The 12,500-nt window shown below is 40.7% G+C and overlaps 2 protein-coding genes across 2 annotated transcripts in view; both read left to right on the top strand.

Moving 5' to 3' along the window:
* The window catches only part of LOC140944889 (uncharacterized), a 13,428-nt gene extending 5,987 nt beyond the window's left edge, over positions 1 to 7,441 (top strand). Inside the window, exons 4-11 of the mRNA XM_073393990.1 lie at positions 1 to 119; positions 571 to 741; positions 1,902 to 2,086; positions 2,518 to 2,665; positions 3,767 to 3,811; positions 4,983 to 5,165; positions 5,906 to 6,073; positions 7,261 to 7,441. The exon at positions 1 to 119 is cut by the window's left edge and continues 96 nt beyond it. Of these exons, the coding sequence (XP_073250091.1) occupies positions 1 to 119; positions 571 to 741; positions 1,902 to 2,086; positions 2,518 to 2,665; positions 3,767 to 3,811; positions 4,983 to 5,165; positions 5,906 to 6,073; positions 7,261 to 7,325 (1,084 nt within the window). The 3' untranslated portion in view covers positions 7,326 to 7,441. The remainder of the gene's footprint in view (positions 120 to 570; positions 742 to 1,901; positions 2,087 to 2,517; positions 2,666 to 3,766; positions 3,812 to 4,982; positions 5,166 to 5,905; positions 6,074 to 7,260) is intronic.
* Positions 7,442 to 8,607: 1,166 nt separating this feature from the next.
* LOC140944043 (uncharacterized) lies at positions 8,608 to 9,799 on the top strand. The gene has a single exon (XM_073393150.1). The coding sequence runs from the start codon at positions 8,980 to 8,982 to the stop codon at positions 9,583 to 9,585; it is 606 nt and encodes a 201-aa protein (XP_073249251.1). The 5' UTR covers positions 8,608 to 8,979; the 3' UTR covers positions 9,586 to 9,799.
* Positions 9,800 to 12,500: the final 2,701 nt, after the last annotated feature.

A 12,500-nucleotide genomic window follows, 5' to 3' on the forward strand; every position in this document is an offset into this window, starting at 1 on the left:
CACCAACAACTGCAAGTTACGGTGCAGAAAACAAGAGAATGGCCTATATGGCATTTTGGCGCTTAGAGCGAAAACGATGATTATTGACAGCAGTTCGTTGATATCGACAAATGGACAAGGTATTTTCCTTAACGATAAATAACTCTCAGCAGCAGAAGTATCGAAGAAATATAAGCAATTTTCATGTGTTAGAATGGATTTGGATTTTCTCTGCTCAGTTCATGATTACATCTATCAAGTAGAAGGTATTAGCATTTTCATTAACTTAAGCATCAGGCTTTAGGGCGGAAAGGAGAGAAATCCCGGAGGATGGCTAGGTTATTAGGAGCCGATAACCTAGAGCCTCCATAAGTACTATAACCGTGAGTCAACTCTTCTTGTTTCGATTTATTTTTAGAACTATTAATAATCCCCCGCCAGATCTTCTCCACGGACATCCGCACAGAACCACAAAAAGTGTGTTATTATTCAGTGTGAACTGGGCATAGAAGCTAGCTTGTGCATTAAGTAAGGAGGAATAGCAAACATAGTTTTTAATAATGATAATAAAAAAAACTCTATTGTGCTAAGGTTTTCGTGGTGGGCAAGGTGGCGATTATCGTGGTGGAGGTGGATATGGAGGCGAATCATTCTTGTATCTTGATACTGGAATCAATGGAAAAGGAGGAGATATACCCGGGCAGGCCTGGACACTGAACACAAATGGAAATGGAGGGGGAGGGGCTGTTGGGGGAATCAACGGTAGGTAGTGTTCAAATTAAATGTGGTCCTGTTCTGCCTTCTTTCTCGCTGAATTTAATCCCATTTTCATAAGAAGCCGCCGCTAACCAATTTTGTATATTGCCAAGATGCTGGCAATATACAATCACTGCCGTAAGTTACTCTAACGTCAATGATTGTATATTGCTAACAGTGCAATCACAACACTGAGTAGTCACCGGCTAGGCGTTGTAGCTTATTAACAGTTCTGGCGTGAGTACAGGGTCCACTCTGGAAAATAGCGAAAGAGTTCGTGGCTGGCAAAGACGAAATAGCCGAATTACTGACTAAAAATGAACGGAACAAAACTGAACAAATGCAAAAAATGTTGCTCGATAAATGTCATCTACTTTTTGAAGGGTATCTGCAAGGAAAAATTATTCTGTAATATCCTAAAAGTTTGCTGAGAAAAAGACAATTGTTTTGAAGGGGGTATTCAACCTGTGACAAAATTCAATGTGGCCGCCGTCAGGCCCACGATCTTGCTAAAAAAGAGGATTTAAAATGGTGTAGCAACTAATAATTTTTATTGATAAAGTTGAAATCTGTTACAATTAAGTAATTCTCCTGCTTAACATTCTGTTTGAAACGTTTTATGTAAAAAAAATATATTCGTATGAAGTTTCTTGGCCTGAATTTATGCAGGAAGTAGAGTAGATCACAGGGGCGGATCTACGGGAAGAGTGCAGGGGGTCCGCACCCTCTCCTGAGATGACCTGCGGCTTTCTAATACAACTGATATTCTGCAAAAAAAAAAAAAACTTTGTGGTTTATTGGTGCTGAAGTAAAACATGAGACGAGGCACTGAAGTCTGCATGCTGTATCGTTTGATATGCATTCTCAGCAGTTTGCATTATGTTATTGCCTAGCCGAAAACCTTCTTTTCGTAATTGCTTTTAAAATTTTTTTACGTCACCAGTCAGTTACGCCATTCCTTAGTTAGTGGTGCACCCTCTCCTAAAAAAAATCCTGGACCCACCCCTGAATCACTTGAATTAGCACTTCAGTATTCAGAGGTGAACATACGGTTTAATTTAGCCATCAAAGTGCAATTTTCACTCTACATCAGGTACCGTGTGTGTATATCATTATAAAAAAAGCAGCAGGCAATAACGTTTTTTGCTATACTGTTTTATTTTTAGCCCATGGAGGTCCTGGTGGATATAATGCGGGAGGGGGTGGAGCTGATGCTACTGATGGTTATAATGATGACGGTTCTGGCGGAGGGGGTGGTGGTGGACATTTTTCTGGTGGTGGGGGAGGTGGTGCTGCAAATTCTTGTGGCTCATGTTGTGACGGCGGTATTGGAGGAACTGCATCAACTAGTGTAAGTTTATTCCTATGTGCTACTATGCAACCACGGCGAGGCCAAACCAAAGCGCTGCATTTTTGAATTATTCATTATAACTTATTAGTTGGATGTTACTTTTTTATTCCATACTTGGTCTGTATTATGGAACATCAGGCTAATCCAATTAGCGTATACGATGACACCGAATTTCAAATCATATAACGTCACATTTGCTGAAGTCATTTATCGGTAAATTTTAAACATTTTGAATTTCCCCGAAAGAACTGCCTCAGAATTTATTTCAAAATAGTTTTCCCACGAGCGTTAACAACTTTTCATATAGTTAACCCTAACTTGCACAGCTAATTACAGGCCACAAAAAAACACTTTACAGGGTTAAAACAGATGATTTTAACCCCAGCAGTAAATACAAGCGGCAAAAGCTACGTATTCTCTCTCATTTGCAGATCGGTGCCTACGCTGGGGGTGGGGGAGTGTCAGCCTGCACCGGGGCAAAAGGAGGAAACGGAGGACAACAGGGTCAACCTGTAAATGGTGCCTGTGGTGGATCTGTAAGTGGGAGAGCCGGGACAGAGTCACAAGGAGGAGAAGGAGGTTGATTGTAGTTATCATTTTATCGTTGTTACCGCTTAACGTAATCATCATCAGTTACAAGGAGGTAGTATAGAGTGCTGTCTTGTGTTAGCAGGGGCATGATAATGGTCTCTAGTTTTAGTGACAGTTAGTATTGCTGGTTTTTGCAAGATTTCATCAAAATTCAAAACTAAAGTATTGTGGATCCTCCTAAGTTTTTACTTTCAGCAAGAGAGAATGCTTGCTTTCTGAAAGTAGTAAAGCGGCAAAAAAACTAATATTCTTACAAATTCCCACTTCATCAAAGGGCTCTTATTTTGGTGGACTTTGCTATATGGACAGTCATTGTATTAGAAAAAGTGTAACCTTGATGTTTATGAGCTCTTTGAGAGATAAATTCACGCTTTGGTAGCAAAACTCAGTGACAGATGTTTCTGTTGGTTTCCGGCTGCCATATTGTTGGTGCCCATCCGGATGAACATCAACGTGGTGTCTACTTACAAAGCGTTATAAATTTGGGTAAATTATTTCCCCCAATATCTCGCATCTTCTTTCGTATCCCAGATTCTGGACTTAATCTGTTGAACGGTTGTGCGATCCTGGGAACTTGTTAGGCGTCACGTGACCCCTGTCGTGTTGTTCATGTGCTTGTTGACTGGTTGTGTTCCTTGAGAGTATTTAAGCCGTTTAGTCGCTCGATACATTACAACGGTTTTGATTTTTGTTTTTTATGGCGTAACAGTGAAAACCAGCAATTGTCATAGGTTACGTTTTTCGCTGTCTTTTGGTTATATAACAGATTGAATTAACGCTAACACAAGGTTCCTCGGTGACCGGCCGCAAATGACGTCACGGCGGCCATATTAGAGTTCCAACCAGTCCTTTGGGAGTTCAACCTGTTTTTTTATGTAACCGTTTTCATTTGTTCCAATAATTTGCATGCGTAGATGTTGAACATGTGAGTGAAAAGGCTCTATTGTAATCAATCTCATAATATTTATCGTTACCCTCATCAAATGTCAAAGGTATCATCTTGATATTGTTGTTAATATATCCTTACTGCTATCATCGTTTCTAATGTAACAAATTTTCGGATTTTTTAATCCTTCTGTTCCTCTTCAGGTGATTCAGCGTGTGGTGGGGATTGGGGTGGTGGAGGAGGTGGAGGTAAATAATTTGAACTCGAGGATAGTGTTCGTATAATGGGCATGAAAGGTGTTATGGCAGACTTTATCATTCCTTCATTATTTCTAAAATTTGATAAAGAGGAATAATTTTATTTATCTACATCAATGCACAAAACACCTCTTCAATTGTCAGTAACATTGATGAAATAGACAGCCCGCGATACACGATTGTTCGGATTGTAAGGACTTGGAGGTCAATTATTACCTCTGGCTAAACGCAAACTCTAAGGCTATCATGGCAATTGGTCTTAATGAGCTCTACTTGAGGCTTAAACGCTCTCTAAAACGGAACTGAATGAGGTTTCCGTCTTACAGAGATGTATAGAGAATCCAGAGTGAAGGGAAGCGTCCTTTTCACCAAGGTGTCCATCTTATAGAGAGTCAAATAAAACTCGCACTTGATGGAGGTGTCCCTCTTATAAAGGTGTCCATCTCATAGAGAGTGAAATAAATTTGGACTAAATGGAGGTGTCCGTCTTATAAAGGTATCCACCCTATAGAGAGTCCAGTAACACTTGGACTGAATAGGGGTGTTCGTCTTACAGGGGTGTCCACCTTATAGAGAGTCAAATAACACTTGGACTCAATAGAGGTGTTCGTCTTATAAAGGTATCCACCTTATAGAGAGTCACATAAAACTCTCACTGGATGGAGGTGTCCCTCTTTTAAAGGTGTCCATCTTATAGAGAGTCAAATAAAACTCGGACTGAATGGGTGTGTCCGTCTTACAAAAACGTCCACCTAATATAAAGAGTCAAATAAAACTCGGACTGAATGGGGTTGTCCGTCTTATAAAGGTGTCCACCTTATAGAGACTCAAATAACACTTGTACTGAATGGAGGTGTCCGTCATACAAAGGTGTCCACCTCATGGAGAGTCATATTAAACTCGGGTTAAAGGAAAACGGCCATCAGGCTACAGAGGTGTCTACCTCATAGAGAGTCCAATAATACTTGAATTGAACCATTAAAGGGAGGCTTCCGTCTCATAAAGGTCACCATCAAGAGTGATAGAGCAAAACCTATAAAGAATTAAAATTGTTTTACTTACATCATCACCAAAGCTTGGATTTACGATGATAACGATCCTTGGTCTCGTTTTCTGTATATTATATCCATACTAAATTATTTTTGTTTTTATCCATTTCTAGGAGGAATGCAATATGGCAATACAGATTTCACCAAGCGACTCAGCTACGGCGGTGGAGGAGGTGGTGGGGGTGGTAATGCAATGCCAGATGATCCTAATCCTGGGGGGGAGGGTGGACATGGAGGTGGCTTGGTATACCTTCTCCTTGACAACTTAACACTTGATGGCCGAATAGAATCAGAAGGTACTTTACATGATCTATACGCTTTCCAGCGTAAATATTGAGTGATAGCTCGAGTCTTAGGCCGGTTCAGATGCCGAACTTTTCATGAGCTGAACATAATACGTTGAATTAAGTACATGAAAAGTTCGGCGTCTGAATCAATTATGAACGCCTGTTTCAATTTTCGCCTACCCCGGCCGGGAATTTCACATTTGGAGAGACTTTGGAACGGCTTTGATTCAGAGGCCGAACTTTTCATGTACCTAACCTAAAACATAAATTATTATAACGTATTTTCTAAGCAGTTTGACCGAAATGGGCATTTTACTCCTTCTGAACGATTTAGTTCGGCTCCAATTAAGATGGGCGTCTGAATTAATTCAGCCGGTCCAAATAATTTGGGTCGGTCTTAATTCGAATTAGGTCGGGCTCATGAAAAGTACGGCGTCTGACCCGGGCCTTAGCCAACTACACAATGGGCCATTTTAACGAGGACGTCGTTTGACTACAACTACCAGAGTTCATTTCGGGCATGAAAAATTCTAAATGTATTCTGGTACTTACATCAGCCTTAATTTTCATTAAAGTCAAAGATGACAAAATGGCAGTAATTTTTGAACAATGTCTCAGAACCCCTGCAGCACTGCGTTCTATGATGATCTTAATAATTATAATCTTGTACCTTTCGTCAGAGGTATCTATCTATTTACTCAACCTCTAAATGATTTTTTGTGCGATAACTGCTATTTTATTTTTCAAAGGAAGAACAGCGGAGTGTGTTAGTACTAAAGCTTATAGATCAGCTCCCGGAGGGAGTGGTGCGGGTGGCAGTGTTGTCATCATCACCCAAAGCCTACAAGGAAATCCAAACGGCAAAATACTTGTAAGGGGAGGTACCCCTACCAAATGTGCATGGGGTGTTGGAGGAGGTACGCCTATCATTGTCATTTCTTTGAGTTGTTAAATATCATTAAAATGATTTTGCTATTAGTAAGAAACACTTTGTAAAAGTATCTTGAAATTGAAGGAATTCATAAAAATTTGAGTTCCGTAAAATAGAAACGACCTGCGGGGTAATAATAGATGGTGAGGGATTAAAAATGATTTACGATGAAGTAGATTATCATCTTGGAACAGCTACAGAGGTCGTGAGGTGTCTCCTTTACTTCATCTTGATATCAATTGTATTGAAAAAACAACGAAAAAACGAACAAATGGTTTTTTAACTTAGTTAACCTAGATATATAGGGAGGGGTCCAAAAAGGAAGGAAACAATCTCTAACCAGACATTAAATCTCTTATCTCCACTCTGCCACTCTGCCCCTTCTCTAGTCCCAGTCTACGCTTCTTTAGGAATAACAAGCAAACCACATAATTACTGTATCTATAAAAAATATCCAACTCCAAAAAATTCACGTTAAACGGATCAAGAGAACGCATATAGAAAGTGCCCCGGCCTCATATAAACAATCACAAACAGCGTTGCTGCTCGCTAATGATCGCAGCAACAACGTTATAGGCATCATCCAGTTTGAGACAAGGTTACCTCATTGGTACTCTCCCAGCGTAAAAGAGGATATTCACAGACTAACACGATACTACTGGTCAAAACTAGTCAGTGAGGATTTATGATCTAATAACTCTGAGAACGACACCTCTGTGTCCTGGACAGGGTGGACATTATAGGGAGATGTCTATCCAACCTCCCTCCAAGCCCTGGTCATGAGGTTAATGAAATGACTAAATAACAGCAAGGGCCAACTATTTTAATTGTATAAATCAGCTGACAATTACAATTTAGCACCTAATCGTTTCATTCACTTCCTTCACTCTTTCTACACTATGTTAATAACCCAATAAACTACAGGGAGAGACAACAATGGTCGCCCATTTCTATTCAACTCCTGGCATTTTCTTCTACTACAAACCAATTAATTCCCCTCCCCAATAAATGTTGTGAGTTGTTTCTTAGTGGTTTTTCACCGAAAAGGTACTGAAGCAAGGGGAGGGGCCTAAAATCTCTTATTCTATAGCGATATCCAAGAAAACTAAATACAATGTGTAGATAACTTTGGTCCTTCGTTCTTCTTTTAATATGCTTCTTTTGGTTTTTCAGGGGGAGGTGGTGGAATCGGCCGCTGGGTGGTAAAGACTAAGGATTCGCTCTTGACGTCTGGATAACTGGCAGCTCTGGAGGTGGAGCAAAACTTTAACTATGAACTCCAATGACTCGGGCAAAACACCCAGCCCCTCATTTTTCAGTCAGATAAGAGATCAGCTTTTGATAGTAAAATGAAGGGGGGGTGGGGGGGGGGGGGAAATGTCAAACTGTAATGTGACCGATCACACATGACGTAGGGCAAAAATCCTTGGAGTTGAATGAAATCAGTCCTGCTTTTATTTGTCTATCAGTAGTGTTGAATGCTACCTTGTTCACAGGACCTAACGAGAAAAAAAAAGCTTGTGCCAAGCCCAGATTGGTCTTTTACTAGTCCCTTTACTAAGAAGATTCCTCTCTTTGTAGACGAACAAAAATCTGCTCGTAAGGGTTTACAGGCTACTAATTAGTCCGGTTTGGCATGAATTAGTCAAATTGTTAGTTTGAGTGCGCCCCTCGATTGGAGCGGTATTAATAACTGAGGGTTTCTCTTTTCAACCTCTGAGGTGTTTGGAATCGACTAGGTCGATAGCTGTCAGCTCCACAGGTTTTCTCAAGGCTCAGTAGAAAAGCGAAAAGCGCAGAAACTGAAGTGAGCTTTTTTTAAACTTAACCGATTGGTTTTTGTGTTGTAGAAACTTAAATGTTGAAATAAAATCGGGGGGTTCCCCATATTCGCTTGGGAGCAGGAGTGATTTGTATATACACAATGATTCCTTAAAATACCAGCATGATTATATTTACTAGCAGATGCTGTGAACACGTTTCTGACGAGTGACTGTTTCTTTTTCTGCTCTGAGAATTAGAATAAATTTATTCTAGAAAAAGGGAGTTTAAAAAATGAGAGAAAATGGAAAAAAAGATAGGTCACCATACTCATTTAAGAGAAAATGAAGATTTACCTCAATTGGGAGCTCCAGCCTTAAGGCAAAAGCCGCCATGTTTTAATGTGCGTGCTAAATGACGCGTGAAACTATGCGCAGTAAGTATGCGCAACGCAATACTAAGAATAACCTTAAATTTGTTTTCTCTTGTGCTACAAGTCAGGGAGAGACGTCAAAGATCAGAAACTGTCAGTGAGGGTGTATTACCATGCGGTATCGTTTTCCCCAGGCAACTTGAACTATGTAACAAGTGAACGTAAACTGTGTTGAACCTGCAAGTTTTGCTCGATACAATCCTAAAATCCTTCGCAATGAAAATTGCATGCTCTAAGAACCGAGAACAACAAGAATTTCTGGTCGCTCTTGTCTAAACAAGACATGTTATAGTTACAGGTGGTTCAAATGTTCTTTCGAAAGATTACTGGTAGAAACGACCTCGTGTCCAACGCATGGCAACAACCGATCTCTATTAATATTTACGAATCAAAAGTCGAGTGTTTTGATCAAGAATCAGTTTTTTCATTTTCAAAACCATCTCAGCAATTTAACAAGGGGCCTCCTTTTTTGGTTACAGTAACTGGAACACAAAGTTCTGTTCATTTCCCTTGCTGTTCAGTAACTTCTTGCCAGTAAAAGAAGATTTAACTCGGGCTTACACGGAACCGAGGTACTAGCCTTGTTGTATATCAATATTACAAACAGGAAAGTCACATTCACCAAACAGTCTCGAAGAGCCTTAAATATTATCCCTCTGTAAAGAAACAGAGGTGAGCATCATATTCAAAGACAAATCATGAAAATGGACCTTCAAAGCCTTGCCCGATTCTGCCGATTTCTTAAAGTTTTCTCCGTGTTTTCCGGCTTTCTGTTTTTTAACCACACTTCAAGTCTTCTGCTGTTCAGATTCTGGGGATATTCCTGCATTTCAATAGTGATCGTGTATGCTTTATGTTTCTCTTCGCTCTTAGTCTTCTGGTGTGGATTCCAACGGTGGTTAAAAGCTCGAGGGACAAGAGAGCGCCAAGCACTTATCCAGGAGCTGCGATCCATCGAGACAGAAAAAATTCCTTTCGTCATTGATCGATTTTTGGCGCTCGACAGACTTCAAACGCAACAAAAAACACAATCAAAGACAGTTGAGTCTTATACTGATGATAAACAGTGTGTTGTGTGTCTGGACGCAGAAGCGTGCATTCAAACGTTCCCGTGTGAACACGTTGTTGTGTGTGGCTGGTGCGCCTGGCAGTCACTTAAGCTGGCTTACTTACAACAGATGCCGCATCGCTGTGTTGTGTGCAGGGCTGAGATTCAGGATTTTAGCGGCTGTTTAATCAAAGGCTTGGTTGATGTAAATTGGAAGGATGTGCGGAAGATCATTGAAGAGATAAAAAGTGCTTAAATAGGTGATTGGACTTCATAAGACAATCCAATACCGAATCTCCTGACACTTGAATATTGTACAAAACAAGAGCCTGTCCATGAACTTTCATGGTCGCGATCTGAGTCTAAAACAAAAACCTGAAGTCATTTTTAAAGCAAACAATTGTCTGCCGTATTTATTTTTGCTTCATAACGTACAAGAGTGAGCTAAATACACAGATCTATGTGGTAAATGCCTTATCAAAACGTGAACCCGAAGGTCGGGGTGGGAAGGGTTGGGAAGTGGGGGGGAGGGGCGGACCCGGTGACAGGGGTTTAATCTTCCCTAGATTTCCTTCCTTACTGCACCATTTTACATTGGAAATGTTCCTGTTTTTACAAAACTTGTGTCGAAGAAGGAAAACAATTTTGATCTGACTTAACTTGAAAGGTGAGAGGTGGCATATTTAGCCTGATTTTGCCTTGGAATAACAGAACAGAGTTACCCCTCATACGCCACAACTGAATATTTTAAGTTAAGCCATCGCCGATACAATCCAGAGGCCGCGATCCTTTTATACAGTCCGCTGGACAAAAGTAATGGAGGTTCCCATTTTCTGCTTCATGCGCGCGCATGCCGTCTTCCGGTCCCCCAGTAACAGCAACGCACGAGCTTCATAAACTCGCGCCAAATTTCACGATGACGTAAGCTATAAAGAAATGGATTTACAGCCGAATTGCAATACAGAAGAATTCTCATCCACAGTCTTGCGTGAATAACATATTCCAGATCATTTCCGGCAGATATACTATAAATGATAACAACAATGCGTGGAAAGACAAGAAGAAAGAATAAAATAACTATGAGGCCAGTTGTTTTTAAAATTTTAAATTCCAGCTGGCTTTCACGCTGGCGTTTTCTGGCTCTGGCATCGTTTATACGCGACAACTTGGAATCAGAATGATTTTCAAGCACGCTTTTGGGTAGCGTTTTCCGGGGTAATTGTGTCCTTTGATCGCAAGAGCATACCATGCTAGTCTCACTAAATTCACTAGGACACAAAGACATGGATTGTTTCTTTCCGCTTATATGCATACCAGATTCTTCTTCCCCTCGACCAATTTTATCAAACTCTAGATTATTTGTGGTTTTTCCATGGGCCAGAGAAACCGGGATGGTAAATGTTCTTAGCTTTCTCTGAAGATGGAGCGGTTTAAGTTGAGCCCGACCAGAATACGAATTTCGCTGACGTTTTCGCTCAAGTAAGTTTTCTTCACCTTCAATACAGGACACTGGTGCTTTTTCTATTGTCTTCAGTTCTATGCGCGACTGAAACACGCCTTGACTTTCAGCAGGGCTCACCTTTCCCCGTAACTTTCGTTTTCTGTGCTTCATTTCCGTTTCCGCTTCAGTAGCCGGCTGTAATGAAGAAGCTTTATTTTCATTTTGTTCCTTTCCCACTAAGAAGGCCTCCACATGTAGACTCTCAGGAGATTTATTTTCCTCCAATTTACCATCGCTGCGTGAATCGAGTTCGTTTTCGTGATCGTGATCGTGGATCGTGTTCGTGGATCGTGTTTGTGTTGTCTCTGCGCATGTTACTTCAGTATCAACTCCACTGGTGGCAGAATTCAGAGTTAGTGTTTTTTCTCTTCTGTGCATAGGCAGATGCATACAACCTGTACGAAACGCGTGTTCGCCCTTTGCATCCTTCTTAGCGTTAGAACGAGAACTAGTGGCAGATATTCTCCAACGCGTTGATTGTCGCACAAGATAGAGGATATTAGCATAAGCAAAAAGAATCACTGCAAAGACCATCAAAACATATGATGCAAATCCTATAAGGTAAACCTCATCATCCACGCCGGGAATAAGGGTTAAGCTAGTGAAAGCCAGCGAAAGCACCCATATTGTTAAAATTACCTTTACCGCTCGCCCTTTGGCGAACCTTATGACGGAGTGATATTTCAGTGGATGCTTTAGGGCCATGCGACGATCCATGCTTAAGGCAGCTATGCTGGAAACTGATGCTAGAATGGTTATTCTCCCGATAAAACCCAACACACAAACAACAGCTTCCTCCACAATGCTGCCATTGAAGAGCGCCAAGTGTTGAGCTGCACGCATGGGTACAAGAAAAGCTGTTACAAGAAGATCTGCCAGGGCCAAAGAAACCATATACAAATTCGAGGCAACGTGAAGAGCCCTGTTTTTTACAACTGCCACAGATACTGTGCAGTTCCCAAAGGTTCCTACAGCGGCGAGGCAGATTTCAATTATAGTTGCAATTACTAATTCTTCTTTGGCGTAAAGCTTGAACAGAGGCAAGTTCGACCCAGTTTGCGCTGTGGAGTTGGAGTGGTTTCCAACGAAAGCCATAACGATTCTAGGTCCATCTATCTCATGCATACAAGAGACTGAAATGAGCGAAAAACCTAAATGGTTTTTATCTTGAAGACTTTTATAGCAGCATTTCCACAAGACATAAGCACTGACCACATTTCAAATCCGTCTTCAAAGAAGATTTTAATTTTCTTGTAATTCGCATGAAGCTGGTGAAATAAAAAGCAATTATCTTGCGGTTTGTGTGCTTTTTTACAAAGCACTTCCGTAGCAATATGGAATTCAATGTTTATTTTCTGTGGACGTTTTAATTAAATGGCTTTTATTCATCATTAACACCAACCTTTAAATTAACATTCCAATTTCACTCAATAAATCTGTGAAATTTCTGGTTGACTCGTGTTCGCCCAAACGCTTATTATAGTCAGGGTTTAATAGCAAAGCTGAGTAAACGGGCTCAAAATGACACATAAACTTTTAAAGGTTCACTGTGCTGGTCGAATTAAAATGAAAAGAACCGGGAAAAGGTGTAGTGGAAGAACTTGCGAAAATCCAAGCTGTTCATCAGGGTAAAATAACGGGCTGTTCACACCAGATCGAGACAAAATAAC

Source organism: Porites lutea, chromosome 7, assembly GCF_958299795.1.
Source record: "Porites lutea chromosome 7, jaPorLute2.1, whole genome shotgun sequence".
NCBI classification, from domain to species: domain Eukaryota; kingdom Metazoa; phylum Cnidaria; class Anthozoa; order Scleractinia; family Poritidae; genus Porites; species Porites lutea.

Bases quoted from the DNA above. Each gene is read 5' to 3' on its own strand.
- LOC140944043 (XM_073393150.1), top strand. From the start codon at position 8,980: ATGAAAATGGACCTTCAAAGCCTTGCCCGATTCTGCCGATTTCTTAAA.